Raw genomic sequence first — 19,514 nt, 5'->3', positions numbered from 1 at the left:
AGGGGATTATTGAACAGGGGGGGCTGATACATAATATATTTATTGTGTTTGGTGCTGCGTCATGTGTGAGATGAGGCTCTAGCAATGTGGAACAGTCAGGTGTAGATCGGAACTGCCTTTTTTTGATGCGTTTTGTCTATAGTGCAGGGACAGTCCTGCATGGCACTCCATGTGACTGGGTGTGGCCTCTTCAACTTCCTCTTTCCTGATCGGCAATTGCGGGAGACGTAACGGTTTCTCTGTGGTCCGGGTCATAATTGTGAGTGCCCCGGCCATTGGTTTATAAAGGTGCCTTTTTAATCTATCTAGTCTGTATTAAAGGCGCAAGCTATGGAGGACTCTGATATGTTAGAGGATACCCCCTCTTTAATTAAATCTAATACCTGAGTTTATTGTGAGGAGGTGCAGGTTGTTCCACATGCTTTGATAAGATTGCAATATCTAAAAAGAATAAGATATTTAGCACTACTGAGCCGTCCACCTCTGAGGGTTCTCCGTCCCGCGAGGTGCATTCCCTACATTCATCTCTGATTACACATGCAGCTCCCCAGGGTTCGACTGATCCTCCCATGGGAGGGGCCTCTTGGCCGCCAGATTTCACTGCCCAGCTGCAAACGCCGGTTTTTGCGGCCTTCTATGCCTTACCACGCCCTGCGAAGCGCAAGAGAAGGGAAAGACATAGCCTTTCGTCCCAGGGGTCATCTACTCAGTTGGCTGTCTCTGATAGATTATCTGCTGATGAAGACGCCTCCGACTCTTTGGAGGGCGCTTTCTCTGTGAAGGAATCAGCGTCTTCTAGACCTCCGGCTGCGGAGGAGCCCGATTTTAATTTTAAGATGGAGCATTTGCACTTTTTACTGAAATAAGTGCTTGCTACGTTGGAGGTTCCGGAGCCAAAACTTCCGAAAGAACCATCTATCCCTAAGCTAGATAGGGTTTACGAGGACAGGGTGGTGCCTCAGACCTTCCCAGTTCCCGTGAAGATGGCTACTATTTTTAAGAATGAGTGGGAGAAACTGGACTCGTCCTTTTTCTCCCTCTACCTTTTTTTAAAAAGCTGTTCCCCGTTCACAGAGGCTTGGATGCGAGACGTACAAGATCCTTGGGTTCTGGAGGTTATCACCCAGGGTTACAGGATAGAGTTCAAGACTTATCCACCCAGGGGCAGATACCTCCTGTCAAACCTATCCTCAAGACCAGAGAAGAGAGACGCCTTCCTAGAGTACGTGAGGGATCTCTCCTCTCTCGGAGTAATCGTTCCAGTACCCCTAGCAGAAAGGGGTCTAGGGTACTATTCAAACCTTTTCGTGGTCCCAAAGAAGGATGGCACGTTCCGCCCAATTCTGGACCTAAAGTGCCTGAACAAGTTTCTGTCAGTTCCATTGTTCAAAATGGAGATGATCAGATTGATTCTACCCCTAGTTCAAGAGGGGCAATTTATGACGACAATAGACTTGAAGGATGCTTACCTTCACGTGCCAATCCACAAGGACCACTTCAGGTTCCTAAGATTCGCTTTTCTGGAGCAACACTTCCAGTTTGTGGCCCTACCGTTCGGTCTGGCGACTGCCCCAAGAGTCTTTACAAAGGTTCTGAAAGTGCTACTCGCGGTAGCGAGAGCCAAAGGTATTGCAGTGGCTCCTTATATGGACGATATCCTGGTTCAGGCTCCGTCCTGCAGTCTCGCAGAGGACGACTCGAGGGCTATTCTTCTCCTTCAATCCCATGGATGGAAGATAAACGAAGGAAAGAGTTCTCTGGTTCCCAGCAACAGGGTGGAGTCCCTGGGTACGATAACAGATTCCATATCTATGAAGATATTCTTGACAGATCAGAGACGTTCCAAGATTGTGTCCAGCTGTCTTGTCCTTCAGACCTCCTCAAGGCCATCTGTGGCCAGGTGTATGGAGGTGATCGGGCTCATGGTTTCCAGCATAGATGTCATTCCTTTCGCCAGGTTCCATCTAAGACCTCTGCAGTTATGCATGTTTAGACAATGGAACAGTGATCACTCAGATCTATCCCAGCAGATCTCTGTGGACAATCGAGCGAGGGAATCCCTCTCTTGGTGGGTTCGTGCAGCACAGCTGTCCCAAGGGACATCCTTCTTGAGACCATCCTGGGAGATTGTGACCACGGATACAAGTCTATCAGGATGGGGAGCTGTTTGGGGCGCCAGAAAGGCAAAGGGCAGGTGGACTCAAGAGGAATCGACCCTACCGATAAATATCTTGGAACTACAAGTAATATTCCTCACTCTGAGGGCTTGGCCCCTCTTGGTCGTCCCGTTTCATCAGATTCCAGTCGGACAACATTACCTCGTGGCATACATAAATCAGGGGGAACGAGAAGCTCCCTAGCCATGAGGGAGGTGTCTCGGATTCTGGAATGGGCGGAGACCCACAACTGCTCGCTCTTAGCGATCCACATTCCGGGTGTGGACAACTGGACAGCCGATTTCCTCAGCAGACAATTGATTCATCCGGGGGAATGGGCTCTCCATCCCGAGGTGTTTGCGGAACTCTGCAACAGATGGGAGATGCCGGAGATAGATCTGATGGTGTCCAGACTCAACTTCAAGCTACCCAGATAGGGTCGCGGTCCAGGGATCCCCAGGCAGAGCTGATAGATGCCTTAGCGGTACCTTGGGAGTTCAACCTAATTTACATTTTTCCCCCGTTGCCACTTCTTCCACAAGTGGTGGCCCGCATCAAACAGGAGCAAGCTTCGACCATTCTGATTGCTCCATTGTGGCCACGGAGGACGTGGTTTGCGGATCCAGTGGGAATGTCGTTGTCTCCTCCATGGAGGTTACCCTGTTGCAGAGATCTGCTGGTTCAGGGTCCTTTTCTCCACCAAACTCTCGATTTTCTGAGACTGACTGCGTGGAGATTGAACGCCTAGTCTTGGCCAACAGAGGGTTCTCGGAAAGAGTGATTGATACTCTCATTCAGGCCAGGAAACCGGTCACTCATAGCATCTATCATAAGGTGTGGAGGACCTTTTTATCCTGGTGTGAGGAACGTGGATATCACTGGCACAAGGTTAGGGTATCCAGGATTCTGGCCTTTCTCCAAAATGGTCTGGATAAGGGTCTTGCCGCCAGTTCCTTAAAGGGACAGATTTTGGCATTATCGGTTCTGTTACACAATAAGCTAGCGGAGCTTCCTGATATTCAGTCCTTTGTTCAGGCTCTGGGGGGTAGTTATCAAGCCGTCAACCTCAAATACGCTGGAATTCCGCAGCGTATTTGTGGCGAGGCTGATTCGCCTTAGTTATCAAAGGCTCGAGACTGGCAAAAGTAGAATTTTGTGACGTAAACTTCGATCCGCCGGACTCAGTCCGACACAGATCGATTCTTACGTCACTCCAGATGTTCCGCACACAAGTGCGGCACAATCTCACTACTTTTGCTAGTTATCAGACATCCCATTGATTTCTATGGGAGCTGTCTACACCTAACACCCTAACATGTACCCCGAGTCTAAACACCACTAATCTGTCCCCCCCCTACACCGCCGCAACTAAATAAAGTGTTTAACCCCTAAACCGCCACTCCCGGAGCCCACCGCAACTATAATAAATGTATTAACCCCTAAACCGCCGCTCCCTGAACCCGCCGCAACCTATATTAAACTTATTAACCCCTAATCTGCCCCCCCCACACCGTCGCCACCTATAATAAATTTATTAACCCCTATCCTGCCCCCCCACTACCCCACTACGCCGCCGCCACTGTAATAAAATTATTAACCCTTAAACCTAAGTCTAACACTAACCCTAACACCCCCCTAACTTAAATATTAATTAAATAAATCTAAATAATATTTCTATTATTAACTAAGTTAATCCTATTTAAAACTAAATACTTACCTGTAAAATAAACCCTAATATAGCTACAATATAAATAATAATTATATTGTAGCTATCTTAGGATTTATTTCTCCAACATAGGTGTGTCCGGTCCACGGCGTCATCCTTACTTGTGGGATATTCTCTTCCCCAACAGGAAATGGCAAAGAGCCCAGCAAAGCTGGTCACATGATCCCTCCTAGGCTCCGCCTACCCCAGTCATTCTCTTTGCCGTTGTACAGGCAACATCTCCACGGAGATGGCTTAGAGTTTTTTAGTGTTTAACTGTAGTTTTTATTATTCAATCAAGAGTTTGTTATTTTGAAATAGTGCTGGTATGTACTATTTACTCAGAAACAGAAAAGAGATGAAGATTTCTGTTTGTATGAGGAAAATGATTTTAGCAACCGTCACTAAAATCCATGGCTGTTCCACACAGGACTGTTGAGAGCAATTAACTTCAGTTGGGGGAACAGTGAGCAGTCTCTTGCTGCTTGAGGTATGACACATTCTAACAAGACGATGTAATGCTGGAAGCTGTCATTTTCCCTATGGGATCCGGTAAGCCATGTTTATTACGATCGTAAATAAGGGCTTCAAAAAGGGCTTATTAAGACTGTAGACTTTTTCTGGGCTAAATCGATTGATTATTAACACATATTTAGCCTTGAGGAATCATTTTATCTGGGTATTTTGATATAATATTATCGGCAGGCACTGTTTTAGACACCTTATTCTTTAGGGGCTTTCCCAAAGCATAGGCAGAGACTCATTTTCGCGCCGGTGTTGCGCACTTGTTTTTGAGAGGCATGGCATGCAGTCGCATGTGAGAGGAGCTCTGATACTTAGAAAAGACTTTCTGAAGGCGTCATTTGGTATCGTATTCCCCTTGGGGCTTGGTTGGGTCTCAGCAAAGCAGATACCAGGGACTGTAAAGGGGTTAAAGTTCAAAACGGCTCCGGTTCCGTTATTTTAAGGGTTAAAGCTTCCAAATTTGGTGTGCAATACTTTTAAGGCTTTAAGACACTGTGGTGAAAATTTGGTGAATTTTGAACAATTCCTTCATGTTTTTTCGCAATTGCAGTAATAAAGTGTGTTCAGTTTAAAATTTAAAGTGACAGTAACGGTTTTATTTTAAAACGTTTTTTGTACTTTGTTATCAAGTTTATGCCTGTTTAACATGTCTGAACTACCAGATAGACTGTGTTCTGAATGTGGGGAAGCCAGAATTCCTATTCATTTAAATAAATGTGATTTATGTGACAATGACAATGATGCCCAAGATGATTCCTCAAGTGAGGGGAGTAAGCATGGTACTGCATCATTCCCTCCTTCGTCTACACGAGTCTTGCCCACTCAGGAGGCCCCTAGTACATCTAGCGCGCCAATACTCCTTACTATGCAACAATTAACGGCTGTAATGGATAATTCTGTCAAAAACATTTTAGCCAAAATGAACACTTATCAGCGTAAGCGCGACTGCTCTGTTTTAGATACTGAAGAGCATGACGACGCTGATAATAATATTTCTGAAGGGCCCCTAACCCAGTCTGATGGGGCCAGGGAGGTTTTGTCTGAGGGAGAAATTACTGATTCAGGGAACATTTCTCAACAAGCTGAACCTGATGTGATTGCATTTAAATTTAAGTTGGAACATCTCCGCATTCTGCTTAAGGAGGTATTATCCACTCTGGATGATTGTGACAAGTTGGTCATCCCAGAGAAACTATGTAAAATGGACAAGTTCCTAGAGGTGCCGGGGCTCCCAGAAGCTTTTCCTATACCCAAGCGGGTGGCGGACATTGTTAATAAAGAATGGGAAAGGCCCGGTATTCCTTTCGTCCCTCCCCCCATATTTAAAAAAATTGTTTCCTATGGTCGACCCCAGAAAGGACTTATGGCAGACAGTCCCCAAGGTCGAGGGAGCGGTTTCCACTTTAAACAAACGCACCACTATACCCATAGAGGATAGTTGTGCTTTCAAAGATCCTATGGATAAAAAATTAGAAGGTTTGCTTAAAAAGATGTTTGTTCAGCAGGGTTACCTTCTACAACCAATTTCATGCATTGTCCCTGTCGCTACAGCCGCATGTTTCTGGTTCGATGAGCTGATAAAGGCGGTCGATAGTGATTCTCCTCCTTTTGAGGAGATTATGGACAGAATCAATGCTCTCAAATTGGCTAATTCTTTCACCCTAGACGCCACTTTGCAATTGGCTAGGTTAGCGGCTAAGAATTCTGGGTTTGCTATTGTGGCGCGCAGAGCGCTTTGGTTGAAATCTTGGTCGGCTGATGCGTCTTCCAAGAACAAGCTACTTAACATTCCTTTCAAGGGGAAAACGCTGTTTGGCCCTGACTTGAAAGAGATTATCTCTGATATCACTGGGGGTAAGGGCCACGCCCTTCCTCAGGATCGGCCTTTCAAGGCAAAAAATAAACCTAATTTTCGTCCCTTTCGTAGAAACGGACCAGCCCAAGGTGCTACGTCCTCTAAGCAAGAGGGTAATTCTTCTCAAGCCAAGCCAGCTTGGAGACCAATGCAAGGCTGGAACAAGGGAAAGCAGGCCAAGAAACCTGCCACTGCTACCAAGACAGCATGAAATGTTGGCCCCCGATCCGGGACCGGATCTGGTGGGGGGCAGACTCTCTCTCTTCGCTCAGGCTTGGGCAAGAGATGTTCTGGATCCTTGGGCGCTAGAAATAGTCTCCCAAGGTTATCTTCTGGAATTCAAGGGACTTCCCCCAAGGGGGAGGTTCCACGGGTCTCAGTTGTCTTCAGACCACATAAAAAGACAGGCATTCTTACATTGTGTAGAAGACCTGTTAAAAATGGGAGTGATTCATCCTGTTCCATTAAGAGAACAAGGGATGGGGTTCTACTCCAATCTGTTTATAGTTCCCAAGAAAGAGGGAACGTTCAGACCAATCTTAGATCTCAAGATCTTAAACAAGTTTCTCAAGGTTCCATCGTTCAAGATGGAAACCATTCGAACAATTCTTCCTTCCATCCAGGAAGGTCAATTCATGACCACGGTGGATTTAAAGGATGCGTATCTACATATTCCTATCCACAAGGAACATCATCGGTTCCTGAGGTTCGCATTCCTGGACAAACATTACCAGTTCGTGGCGCTTCCTTTCGGATTAGCCACTGCTCCAAGGATTTTCACAAAGGTACTAGGGTCCCTTCTAGCTGTGCTAAGACCAAGGGGCATTGCTGTAGTACCTTACTTGGACGACATTCTGATTCAAGCGTCGTCCCTTCCTCAAGCAAAGGCTCACACGGACATTGTCCTGGCCTTTCTCAGATCTCACGGATGGAAAGTGAACGTGGAAAAGAGTTCTCTATCTCCGTCAACAAGGGTTCCCTTCTTGGGAACCATAATAGACTCCTTAGAAATGAGGATTTTTCTGACAGAGGCCAGAAAAACAAAACTTCTAGACTCTTGTCGGATACTTCATTCCGTTCCTCTTCCTTCCATAGCTCAGTGCATGGAAGTGATCGGGTTGATGGTAGCGGCAATGGACATAGTTCCTTTTGCACGCATTCATCTAAGACCATTACAACTGTGCATGCTCAGTCAGTGGAATGGGGACTATACAGACTTGTCTCCGAAGATACAAGTAAATCAGAGGACCAGAGACTCACTCCGTTGGTGGCTGTCCCTGGACAACCTGTCACGAGGGATGACATTCCGCAGACCAGAGTGGGTCATTGTCACGACCGACGCCAGTCTGATGGGCTGGGGCGCGGTCTGGGGATCCCTGAAAGCTCAGGGTCTTTGGTCTCGGGAAGAATCTCTTCTACCGATAAATATTCTGGAACTGAGAGCGATATTCAATGCTCTCAAGGCTTGGCCTCAGCTTGCGAGGGCCAAGTTCATACGGTTTCAATCAGACAACATGACAACTGTTGCGTACATCAACCATCAGGGGGGAACAAGGAGTTCCCTGGCGATGGAAGAAGTGACCAAAATCATTCTATGGGCGGAGTTTCACTCCTGCCACCTGTCTGCTATCCACATCCCAGGAGTGGAAAATTGGGAAGCGGATTTTCTGAGTCGTCAGACATTGCATCCGGGGGAGTGGGAACTCCATCCGGAAATCTTTGCCCAAGTCACTCAGCTGTGGGGCATTCCAGACATGGATCTGATGGCCTCTCGTCAGAACTTCAAAGTTCCTTGCTACGGGTCCAGATCCAGGGATCCCAAGGCGGCTCTAGTGGATGCACTAGTAGCACCTTGGACCTTCAAACTAGCTTATGTGTTCCCGCCGTTTCCTCTCATCCCCAGGCTGGTAGCCAGGATCAATCAGGAGAGGGCGTCGGTGATCTTGATAGCTCCTGCGTGGCCACGCAGGACTTGGTATGCAGATCTGGTGAATATGTCATCGGCTCCACCTTGGAAGCTACCTTTGAGACGAGACCTTCTTGTTCAGGGTCCGTTCGAACATCCGAATCTGGTTTCACTCCAGCTGACTGCTTGGAGATTGAACGCTTGATCTTATCGAAGCGAGGGTTCTCAGATCCTGTTATCGATACTCTTGTTCAGGCCAGGAAGCCTGTAACTAGAAAGATTTACCACAAAATTTGGAAAAAATATATCTGTTGGTGTGAATCTAAAGGATTCCCTTGGGACAAGGTTAAGATTCCTAGGATTCTATCCTTCCTTCAAGACGGATTGGAAAAAGGTTTATCTGCAAGTTCCCTGAAGGGACAGATTTCTGCCTTGTCTGTGTTACTTCACAAAAAGCTGGCCGCTGTGCCAGATGTTCAAGCTTTTGTTCAGGCTCTGGTTAGAATTAAGCCTGTTTACAAACCTTTGACTCCTCCTTGGAGTCTCAATTTAGTTCTTTCAGTTCTTCAGGGGGTTCCGTTTGAACCCTTGCATTCCGTTGATATTAAGTTATTATCTTGGAAAGTTTTGTTTTTAGTTGCAATTTCTTCTGCTAGAAGAGTTTCAGAATTATCTGCTCTGCAGTGTTCTCCTCCTTATCTGGTGTTCCATGCAGATAAGGTGGTTTTACGTACTAAACCTGGTTTTCTTCCAAAAGTTGTTTCTAACAAAAACATTAACCAGGAGATTATCGTACCTTCTCTGTGTCCGAAACCAGTTTCGAAGAAGGAACGTTTGTTGCACAATTTGGATGTTGTTCGCGCTCTAAAATTCTATTTAGATGCTACAAAGGATTTTAGACAAACATCTTCCTTGTTTGTTGTTTATTCCGGTAAAAGGAGAGGTCAAAAAGCAACTTCTACCTCTCTCTCTTTTTGGATTAAAAGCATCATCAGATTGGCTTATGAGACTGCCGGACGGCAGCCTCCTGAAAGAATCACAGCTCATTCCACTAGGGCTGTGGCTTCCACATGGGCCTTCAAGAACGAGGCTTCTGTTGATCAGATATGTAGGGCAGCGACTTGGTCTTCACTGCACACTTTTACCAAATTTTACAAGTTTGATACTTTTGCTTCTTCTGAGGCTATTTTTGGGAGAAAGGTTTTGCAAGCCGTGGTGCCTTCCATTTAGGTGACCTGATTTGCTCCCTCCCTTCATCCGTGTCCTAAAGCTTTGGTATTGGTTCCCACAAGTAAGGATGACGCCGTGGACCGGACACACCTATGTTGGAGAAAACAGAATTTATGTTTACCTGATAAATTACTTTCTCCAACGGTGTGTCCGGTCCACGGCCCGCCCTGGTTTTTTTTAATCAGGTCTGATAATTTATTTTCTTTAACTACAGTCACCACGGTACCATATGGTTTCTCCTATGCAAATATTCCTCCTTAACGTCGGTCGAATGACTGGGGTAGGCGGAGCCTAGGAGGGATCATGTGACCAGCTTTGCTGGGCTCTTTGCCATTTCCTGTTGGGGAAGAGAATATCCCACAAGTAAGGATGACGCCGTGGACCGGACACACCGTTGGAGAAAGTAATTTATCAGGTAAACATAAATTCTGTTTTTTATTTTACAGGTAACTTTCAATAGCTATTAAATAGTTATTAACTATTTAATAGCTTACCTAGCTAAAATAAAGAGAAATTTACCTGTAAAATAAATCCTAACCTAAGTTACAATTACACCTAACACTACACTATACTTTAATAAATTATTCCTATTTAAAACTAAATACTTACCTGTAAAATACACCCTAATATAGCTACAATATAAATAATAATTATATTGTAGCTATCTTAGGATTTATATATATTTTACAGGTAACTTTGTATTTATTTTAGCTAGTTAGAATAGTTATTAAATAGTTATTAACTATTTAATAACTACCTAGCTAAAAGAAATACAAAATTACCTGTAAAATAAATCCTAACCTAAGTTACAATTAAACCTAATACTACACTATCATTAAATTAATTAAATAAACTACCTACAAATAACTACAATTAAATACAATTACATAGACTAACTAAAGTACAAAAAATAAAAAAAGCTTAGTTACAAAAATAAAAAAATTAGTTAGAAACATTTTAAAAATATTACAACAATTTTAAGCTACTTACACCTAATCTAAGCCCCCTAATAAAATAACAAACCCCCCCAAAATAAAACAAAAGCCCTACCCTATTCTAAATTAAATAAAGTTCAAAGCTCTTTTACCTTACCAGCCCTTAAAAGGGCCATTTGTGGGGCTTGCCCCAAAGAAAACTGCTCTTTTGCCTGTAAAAGAAAAATACAACCCCCCCCCCAACATTAAAACCCACCACCCACATACCCCTAATCTAACCCAAACCCCCCTTAAAAAAACCTAACACTAATCCCCTGAAGATCATCCTACCTTGAGTCGATGTGGGTGGTGGGTTTTAATGTTGGGGGGGGGGGGGGTTGTATTTTTCTTTTACAGGCAAAAGAGCAGTTTTCTTTAGGGCAAGCCCCACAAATGGCCCTTTTAAGGGCTGGCAAGGTAAAAGAGCTTTGAACTTTATTTAATTTAGAATAGGGTAGGGCATTTTTTTATTTTGGGGGGGTTTGTTATTTTATTAGGGGGCTTAGATTAGGTGTAAGTAGCTTAAAATTGTTGTAATATTTTTAATGATAGTGTAGTATTAGGTTTAATTGTAACTTAGGTTAGGATTTATTTTACAGGTAATTTTGTATTTCTTTTAGCTAGGTAGTTATTAAATAGTTAATAACTATTTAATAACTATTCTAACTAGCTAAAATAAATACAAAGTTACCTGTAAAATAAATATAAATCCTAAGATAGCTACAATATAATTATTATTTATATTGTAGCTATATTAGGGTTTATTTTATAGGGAAGTATTTAGTTTTAAATAGGAATAATTTAGTTAATAAGAGTAATATTATTTAGATTTATTTAATTAATATTTAAGTTAGGGGGGTGTTAGGGTTAGACTTAGGTTTAGGGGTTAATAATTTTATTACAGTGGCGGCGGTGTAGTGGGGGCAGGATAGGGGTTAATAAATTTATTATAGGTGACGACGGTGTATGGGGGGCAGGATAGGGGTTAATAGGTTTAATATAGGTTGCGGCGGGTTCAGGGAGCGGCGGTTTAGGGGTTAAACTATTTAGTTGCAGCGAGGTGCGGGATCAGCAGGATAGGGGTTAATAATTTTATTATAGAGGGCGACGGTATATAGTGGGGGGGCAGGATAGGGGTTACTAGGTATACTGTAGGTGGCAGCGGTGTCCTGGAGCGGCGGTTTAGGGGTTAATACATTTATAAGAGTTGCGGCAGGGTCTAGGAGCGGCGGTTTAGGGGTTAATACATTTATAAGAGTTGCGGCAGGGTCTAGGTGCGGCGGTTTAGGGGTTAGTAACTTTATTGAGTTGCGGAAGGCTCCGGGGACGCCGGTATAGGGATAGAACAGTGTAGTTTAGTGTGGGTGCTTAGTGACAGGCTAGCAATAAAGCTGGGAAAAAGTCGAAGAGCAGCGAGATCGGATGAGTGATAACTCTCACAGTCCGCTGCTCATCGCCCCGCGGCTTTTTGACAGCTTTATTTGATAACTTAGGCGAACGTATTCAAGGTCCGCAGCGGCGAAGGTAGGCGAGCTTAGGCGGGCGTATTGGGCCGGCGAAGGCAGAAAAGTAGACGGCTTGATAACTACCCCCCTCTGTCTAGAATCAGACCGGTATTTAGATCTTCTGCTCCTCCTTGGAGCTTAAATTTGGTTCTTAAGGTTTTGCAGAGGGCTCCGTTTGAGCCTATGCATGCGATTGACATTAAGATTCTTTCCTGCAAGGTTCTATTCCTTCTGGCTATTGCTTCGGCTCGCAGAGTCTCTGAGTTAGCAGCCTTGCAATGTGAGCCTCCTTACCTGGTTTTTCATGCTGATAAGGCTGTGCTTCACACTGGGTTTGGGTTTCTTCCCATGGTGTTGTCAGATCGTAACATAGGTACAAAGAGAAAAGAGGTGTGTGTATGCGCTAAACAGCTACGGGGAAAAAAAGTTATTTTACAGTGGTAAAGTATTTCTTATAAATAAATGTGTTAAGGATGTGTAATACAGAACTAATAGGTTTAGAATCTAAATATTCTTATATAGATATATCATAAAATATGGCTAATCTTCTAAGAATGAATCTAGTAATAAAAAACAGGTGTAGCAAACATAAGATTTATTAATCTCAATTAAAAAGATATATTAATCCAGATAAAACATACATATAAACATATATGATTGGATGTTACTATGACCGGTCATACGTTAATACAAATCAACAAAAAATATATACAATATAAAATCGTGCTGATAATAGCTATAAATTTATAAGTGCAACTAAATCTAGAGAATAATAGAATCGTTGCCACATATATGAATAAATCCACCTTTAAAGTACTGACAAAAAAGGTTCCAATGTGTTGGTATAAAAAGTTCCGTTTTTGGAATAAGCTTATGTCAAATATATGTCAAAGTTCCGTTATAGGAAAACAACTGGTGTTAAAGTTCCTTTATAGGGAACTAACTGATGTTAGAAACAACAAATGGGGATAATGTTGTTATAGTTCCGTTCCGGTATTCCAAATGTTCAAACAAGGGGTATAAAAGAAAGTATTTTTCTTAAAAGTTTAAAAGTTACCTCTGACTTCCACGCTGTGGTGCCCTTACACCTCTGTGGTGCCTACCTGCTCTTGTCTCGAGCTGAATCCTCCGTCTGGGTACGGCACAGGTGTCCAAAGCGGCTTCCAGCTGCTGATGACGTCAGGATTGTTGGATGCGTGTCAAATGTAGGTCCGGTTAAGGATATGAAACTCTGCGCAGAGTATTTTAAAAGTTGACAAAGTAGTTCCCACGAATCCTTTGTAATCCTTGATAATAGTAATTTCTTATCACCTTGTGATTAATAGTCTAGCTCCATCAACGCGTTTCGCCATGTAACATGGCTTTATCAAGATCTGCTGGAAGCCGCTTTGGACACCTGTGCCGTACCCAGACGGAGGATTCAGCTCGAGACAAGAGCAGGTAGGCACCACAGAGGTGTAAGGGCACCACAGCGTGGAAGTCGGAGGTAACTTTTAAACTTTTAAGAAAAATACTTTCTTTTATACCCCTTGTTTGAACATTTGGAATACCATAACGGAACTATAACAACATTATCCCCATTTGTTGTTTCTAACATCAGTTAGTTCCCTATAACGGAACTTTAACACCAGTTGTTTTCCTATAACGGAACTTTGACATATATTTGACATAAGCTTATTCCAAAAACGGAACTTTTTATACCAACACATTGGAACCTTTTTTGTCAGTACTATAAAGGTGGATTTATTCATATATGTGGCAACTATTCTATTATTCTCTAGATTTAGTTGCACTTATAAATTTATAGCTATTATCAGCACGATTTTATATTGTATATATTTTTTGTTGATTTGTATTAACGTATGACCGGTCATAGTAACATCCAATCATATATGTTTATATGTATGTTTTATCTGGATTAATATATCTTTTTAATTGAGATTAATAAATCTTATGTTTGCTACACCTGTTTTTTATTACTAGATTCATTCTTAGAAGATTAGCCATATTTTATGATATATCTATATAAGAATATTTAGATTCTAAACCTATTAGTTCTGTATTACACATCCTTAACACATTTATTTATAAGAAATACTTTACCACTGTAAAATAACTTTTTTTCCCCGTAGCTGTTTAGCGCATACACACACCTCTTTTCACTTTGTACCTATTCTTTGATTATCTGCTTTATGGGAGCAGATTAGTGTGTAGTGCAGGGGCAGATTTGCGCACCTTATACCCACCGTTTTTTCCTTGTCAGATCGTAACATCAATCAGTAAATAGTAGTTCCTTCCTTGTGTCCTAACCCTTCTTCGTCTAAGGAAAGGTTACTTCATAACTTGGATGTTTTCCGAGCCTTGAAGTTTTATCTTCAGGCCACAAAGGATTTCAGACAGACTTCGTCTTTATTTGTCGTGTATTCAGGGAAGCGTAGGGGGCAGAAGGCCTCTTCCACTTCACTGTCTTTTTGGTTGAGGAGCGTTATCTGTTTGGCCTACGAGACTGCGGGACATAAGCCTCCTCAGAGGATTACGGCTCACTCAATTAGGGCTGTGGCCTCTTCTTGGGCCTTTTAAAAACGAGGCCTCTGTGGAGCAGATTTGTAAGGCGGCTACTTGGTCCTCCTTACATACTTTTGCAAAATTTTATAAATTTGATGTTTTTGCTTCGGCGGAAGCTGTTTTTGGGAGAAAGGTTCTGCAGGCTGTGGTGCCCTCTGTATAGGGTCCGCCTCCTTTTACCCTCCCATTTTGTTCATTCAGTGTCCTCTAGAGCTTGGACATTTGTTCCCACAAGTAATGAATGAAGCAGTGGACTCTCCTCCCATTAAGATGGAAAACATAAATTATGCTTACCTGATAATTTCATTTCCATCTGTAGGAGGAGAGTCCACTGCTCCCGCCCGTTTCTCCTGTGGGCGGACCTAAATTTAATTTTATCTTCTGGCACCATTTATACCCTGATATTTCTCCTACTGTTTGTTGTTCCCTTGGCAGAATGACTGGGGGATGAGGGGAGTGGGGGGAGGTATCTAAGCCTTTGGCTGGGGTGTCTTTGCCTCCTCCTGGTGGCCAGGTTCTTAATTCCCACAAGTAATGAATGAAGCAGTGGACTCTCCTCCTACAGATGGAAATGAAATTATCAGGTAAGCATAATTTATGTTTTCTGTACGGTTTGGGCTGAAAACAGAAATTATTATTTTTTTAAAAAGGAAAAAAAGTAATTACACACTTCTTGTTACACATATGCACCATTTGTACCAAAGTTTGTAAATTTGAGTATTGTAGACACTTAAAGTAATTAATCAAAACTCATTTTCAAATTGATTTGTAACTAAAGATATGTTTATAATATAAATGTGTCTTATTGCATTATCTTTAGCCATAAGCACAAGCAGAATGTAATGGGGTAAACAGCCAATCAAGCAATAGTGACTGTCCTGCCGTATACAAAACTTGGGAGCATTAAAAAACATATTTCAATAAAGATTAGCAAAAATTCAGCTGACTCTGAATAAATGTCTTCTTTACTACAGCTCTGGGTGGCGTATGTTTAATCTGTGACACTGTCCTTGATGCACAGCAGCAATATAATACAATAAGACTTGTTCATCCATCTATAACATGTTTGTATATAATGCTGGAGTGTTGCCTATATAACGTTTTACCATAGGCATAAGTATAATATGGCTCCTCTGTATAAAATTATATCTCTGTTTTCTCTTGCAAGGTGTATCCAGTCCACGGATTCATCCTTTACTTGTGGGATATTCTCATTCCCTACAGGAAGTGGCAAACAGAGCACACAGCAAAGCTGTCCATATAGCTCCCCCCCTAGCTCCACCCCCCAGTCATTCTCTTTGCCGGCTCTAAGCACTAGGGTCTCTCTCGGGAGTGTAAAGTGAATGTGGTGTTAGAGGTGTTCCACGCAGATAAGGTAGTTTTGCGTACCAAGCCTGGTTTTCTTCCTAAAGTTGTTTCTAACAAGAATATTAACCAGGAAATAGTTGTTCCTTCTCTGTGTCCTAATCCATCTTCGAAGAAGGAACGTCTATTATACAATCTTGATGTAGTTCGTGCTTTAAAGTTCTATTTACAAGCAACTAAGGATTTCAGACAAACATCTTCCTTGTTTGTTATCTATTCTGGTAAGAGGAGAGGTCAGAAAGCGACTGCTACCTCTCTTGCCTTTTGGCTGAAAAGCATCATCCGTTTGGCCTATGAGACTGCTGGCCAGCAGCCTCCTGAAAGAATTACTGCTCATTCTACCAGAGCAGTGGCTTCCACATGGGTTTTCAAAAATGAGGCTTCTGTTGAACAGATTTGTAAGGCAGCGACTTGGTCTTCACTGCATACTTTTGCCAAATTTTACAAATTCTATACTTTTGCTTCTTCGGAGGCTATTTTTGGGAGAAAGGTTTTGCAAACAGTGGTGCCTTCCGTTTAAGGTACCTGTCTTGTTACCTCCCTTCATCCGTGTCCTAAAGCTTTGGTATTGGTATCCCACAAGTAAAGGATGAATCCGTGGACTGGATACACCTTGCAAGAGAAAACAGAATTTATGCTTACCTGATAAATTACTTTCTCTTGCGGTGTATCCAGTCCACGGCCCGCCCTGGCATTCAAGTCAGGTAAAACATTTTTTGTTTAAACTACAGTCACCACTGCACCCTATGTTTTCTCCTTTTTCTTCCTAACCTTTGGTCGAATGACTGGGGGTGGAGCTAGAGGGGGTGCTATATGGACAGCTTTGCTGTGTGCTCTCTTTGCCACTTCCTGTAGGGAATGAGAATATCCCACAAGTAAAGGATGAATCCGTGGACTGGATACACCGCAAGAGAAAGTAATTTATCAGGTAAGCATAAATTCTGTTTTTTTTATTCTCTATATAAGAAGCTGTGATATTCTGTTTATAACATACTGTGACCATGTCTGCCCCTTTACAGATACTGAAATTGTGTGAGAGTAAAACCTTCAGGAAAAGTGACATTAAAATGGTGAGTGGTTTACAGCAATTCTAGAATAAGACCATTTGCCTGAGATTACTGATCTGAGTCATCATGTACTGTATGTATTTACTCTGATGAGCCTGTAAGTATGTGTATTTCTGTGCGCAGCGATGGTGACAAGTTTATGTATGGCGATAAATACATTTGTTTGTTACTGGTGACTGTTTGTGAGCGTAACAAACAAGTAACACGTAAATACATTTTGAAATTTATATAAAAAAAATAATAAAAACAGGTAAATTAAAACTAGTAAAAACGAAGTGCAGTCTTTAAAATGTGATATTTCTTATAAAGATATTGTTGAACGTCTATAACCAACCTGTTTTACTGTTTTTCACATGAAGTTCTCCTGATTTTTGCTACTGATGAGCGCTGCATGTTATCCTCTGTGCTTTGTGTGTGATTTGAGTTTACTTCTCATTAGTTTTGTCACTAACCTCAATGCTGTGTACCACAGTAGGGACAATTTCCATCTGCCCAGGTAGAAAGTTTTTATATTTTTGTCCTGAGTATTTTGTGTATTGATCCAGTGGTCTGCAGTCTTGTTATGCTTTGGGGAACACATTGTGCATTTTGAATATCAAGTGACAGACTATTTTATTTTATATGCCTGTGATGGGCCCAAGAAATCATCAAAATATAATATTAAACTACTACAAACCACAAATACAGGAAAAATGTAATTATATATAGTTTTTAACAATCTTACAAGTTTGGGATTTATAACAGAACATTAAAGAGCATTGTGCTTTCCTATTTTTATTTTTTGTCCGTCCGCCAAAAAAAAAAAAAAAAGGTTTGATAATTTTCTGTTTGCCTTAAAATGAAATAAAAAAACCTTTTACTATTTCATGCAAAAAGAAAAACATTTTTAAATAGTGTTACATGTCTATGATTAGAATTTTTTTAATACCCCTTTATAAGAACATAAAATGTGCACCATACTACACTGAGATCGGTCTTGTGCACTGCAAGTGCCGTGTATCGGGATGCTGGGGTGTGCATGTTTCTTTAAGAAGCCACCATTAGATAAAGTAGGCGGATTAAAGAAATCAAATTATTTTGTTCAATAATTTTCTCTCTTTTTTATTCAGTCTAGGAAACGAAAATCAGACTCCGCTGCTGTTCAGTCACCAGTGGGGAAATTAAAAGCAGAGCCTGGGAAGCAGAGGACAATACAGAGTTTCTTCAAGTCAGTCCCCAGCAAGTGACTTATTATTTAGCTTGTCACCGTGCGCAGATATGCACTGGCCGTACGTAGTTATACGCTCTATACATCCCAACTAGGAGCCACTGTGATCTCTCTGGCATCAGATCATCATTCTGGACACTAAAACATCTCTGTGTGACACAGTCCAAAAATACAGCAATAATAGGTGACAAACACAATGGCAATTACAATAAATGTTAACTGATTAAATGGACATTCTAATCTAAACTGAAATGAGTGTGTTCAGACTGTTACTATAAGCATTTTTGCAGTACACATCACAGTGATTTCTTTTACTGTGCACGTTCAAGAGTAGCTTACATATATGCTTCATGCACCTGCATTCAAACACTGCATTGTTTCCATCAATGCATCACTGCCTGGTCTGTGAGCAGGTGTGAATGCCGATGCACAGGACTTACAGACATATGCCTTGTGCACAGTGATAGCTTTTACAAGAAGCACTTTTGCAAAAAATGCTCCTAATCAGAATTGTAAAGCACGTTTGTATTTCAGTTTTCATTCAATTGTTATTTCGGTCTATATCTTTTTTTATGGTGTCATTTTTAATATGAAAGTACATTCATTTTTTATATATATATATGAATATTTATATAGATACAAAATAACCTTTGTCTAAAATGTGTTTTCAAGCAAATCTTATCGAACTTTCAAAAAGTTTTTGAAAATTTAGCAAAATGATGTTTTTTAAAATGAAAAAAATAAAACGTAATCAAACACGTTTACATAATAATGAAAGTTCATTTAGAATAGCACATGTTCTGTTCTGGCAGCTTTTAGCGCAATATTAAGATTTATTTTACTACATTTTTTCTAATCTAATGTTTGTATTTTTGTACATCAATAAAGTCTGATTTTCTATAATCGCGTGAGAAGTAATTTTATCTTTTTCTTAGACCAAAGATTGAGTCTTTATCAGCTGGTCTGTTGATCGTAAAACAGCTTGACGTAATCACACTGAGTAGACAGTTGCACAAACTCTGCCTATGGCAGTGTACCAAAGATATAGCCATTTAACAAACAGTTATTATATTGTAGGCAGGCAAGGTTCTAAGGGACGTTCCTGCCCAATTGTGCAATAGCAGGGCTGGTCAGTCATCATAAAAGGATCACTCCAGGATGTTTTAAAGGGACACTAAATACATTTCATGCTCCTCGCTCTAATCATGGTGCTGCCATTTTGGAACCTAGGTTACACTGCAGGTATCTGAAGGAGAGTTACTGCACATGTGCAAACACATCAGCTCTGGAATGTAGTGAAAGATAGATTTCAACATGGCAGCACCCATGGCTAGAGGGAGGTGGGGAATAACCTCAATACTAAGCTTATAAAATGTATTAAGTGTTTAATGTCCCTTTAAGTTTGTTTGACCACTGCTTCTTAGCTAACAGTTGCAGGGTCCCACAAGCTTCAT

The 19,514-nt window shown here is 41.6% G+C and overlaps 1 protein-coding gene across 2 annotated transcripts in view; it reads left to right on the top strand.

Moving 5' to 3' along the window:
- The window catches only part of MUTYH (mutY DNA glycosylase), a 79,194-nt gene extending 60,231 nt beyond the window's left edge, over positions 1-18,963 (top strand). For both annotated transcript variants that reach the window (XM_053693573.1, XM_053693572.1), the window contains exons 16-17: positions 16,806-16,856; positions 17,963-18,963. In XM_053693573.1, coding sequence (XP_053549548.1) covers positions 16,806-16,856; positions 17,963-18,079 — 168 coding nt within the window. In that variant the 3' untranslated portion in view covers positions 18,080-18,963. The remainder of the gene's footprint in view (positions 1-16,805; positions 16,857-17,962) is intronic.
- The last annotated feature ends 551 nt before the right edge of the window (positions 18,964-19,514 follow it).

The sequence above is a fragment of the Bombina bombina genome, chromosome 10, assembly GCF_027579735.1.
Source record: "Bombina bombina isolate aBomBom1 chromosome 10, aBomBom1.pri, whole genome shotgun sequence".
Taxonomy (NCBI): Eukaryota; Metazoa; Chordata; class Amphibia; order Anura; family Bombinatoridae; genus Bombina; species Bombina bombina.
Note: the sequence above shows the minus strand (reverse complement) of the source record. Positions and strands in the feature narration are given on the sequence as shown.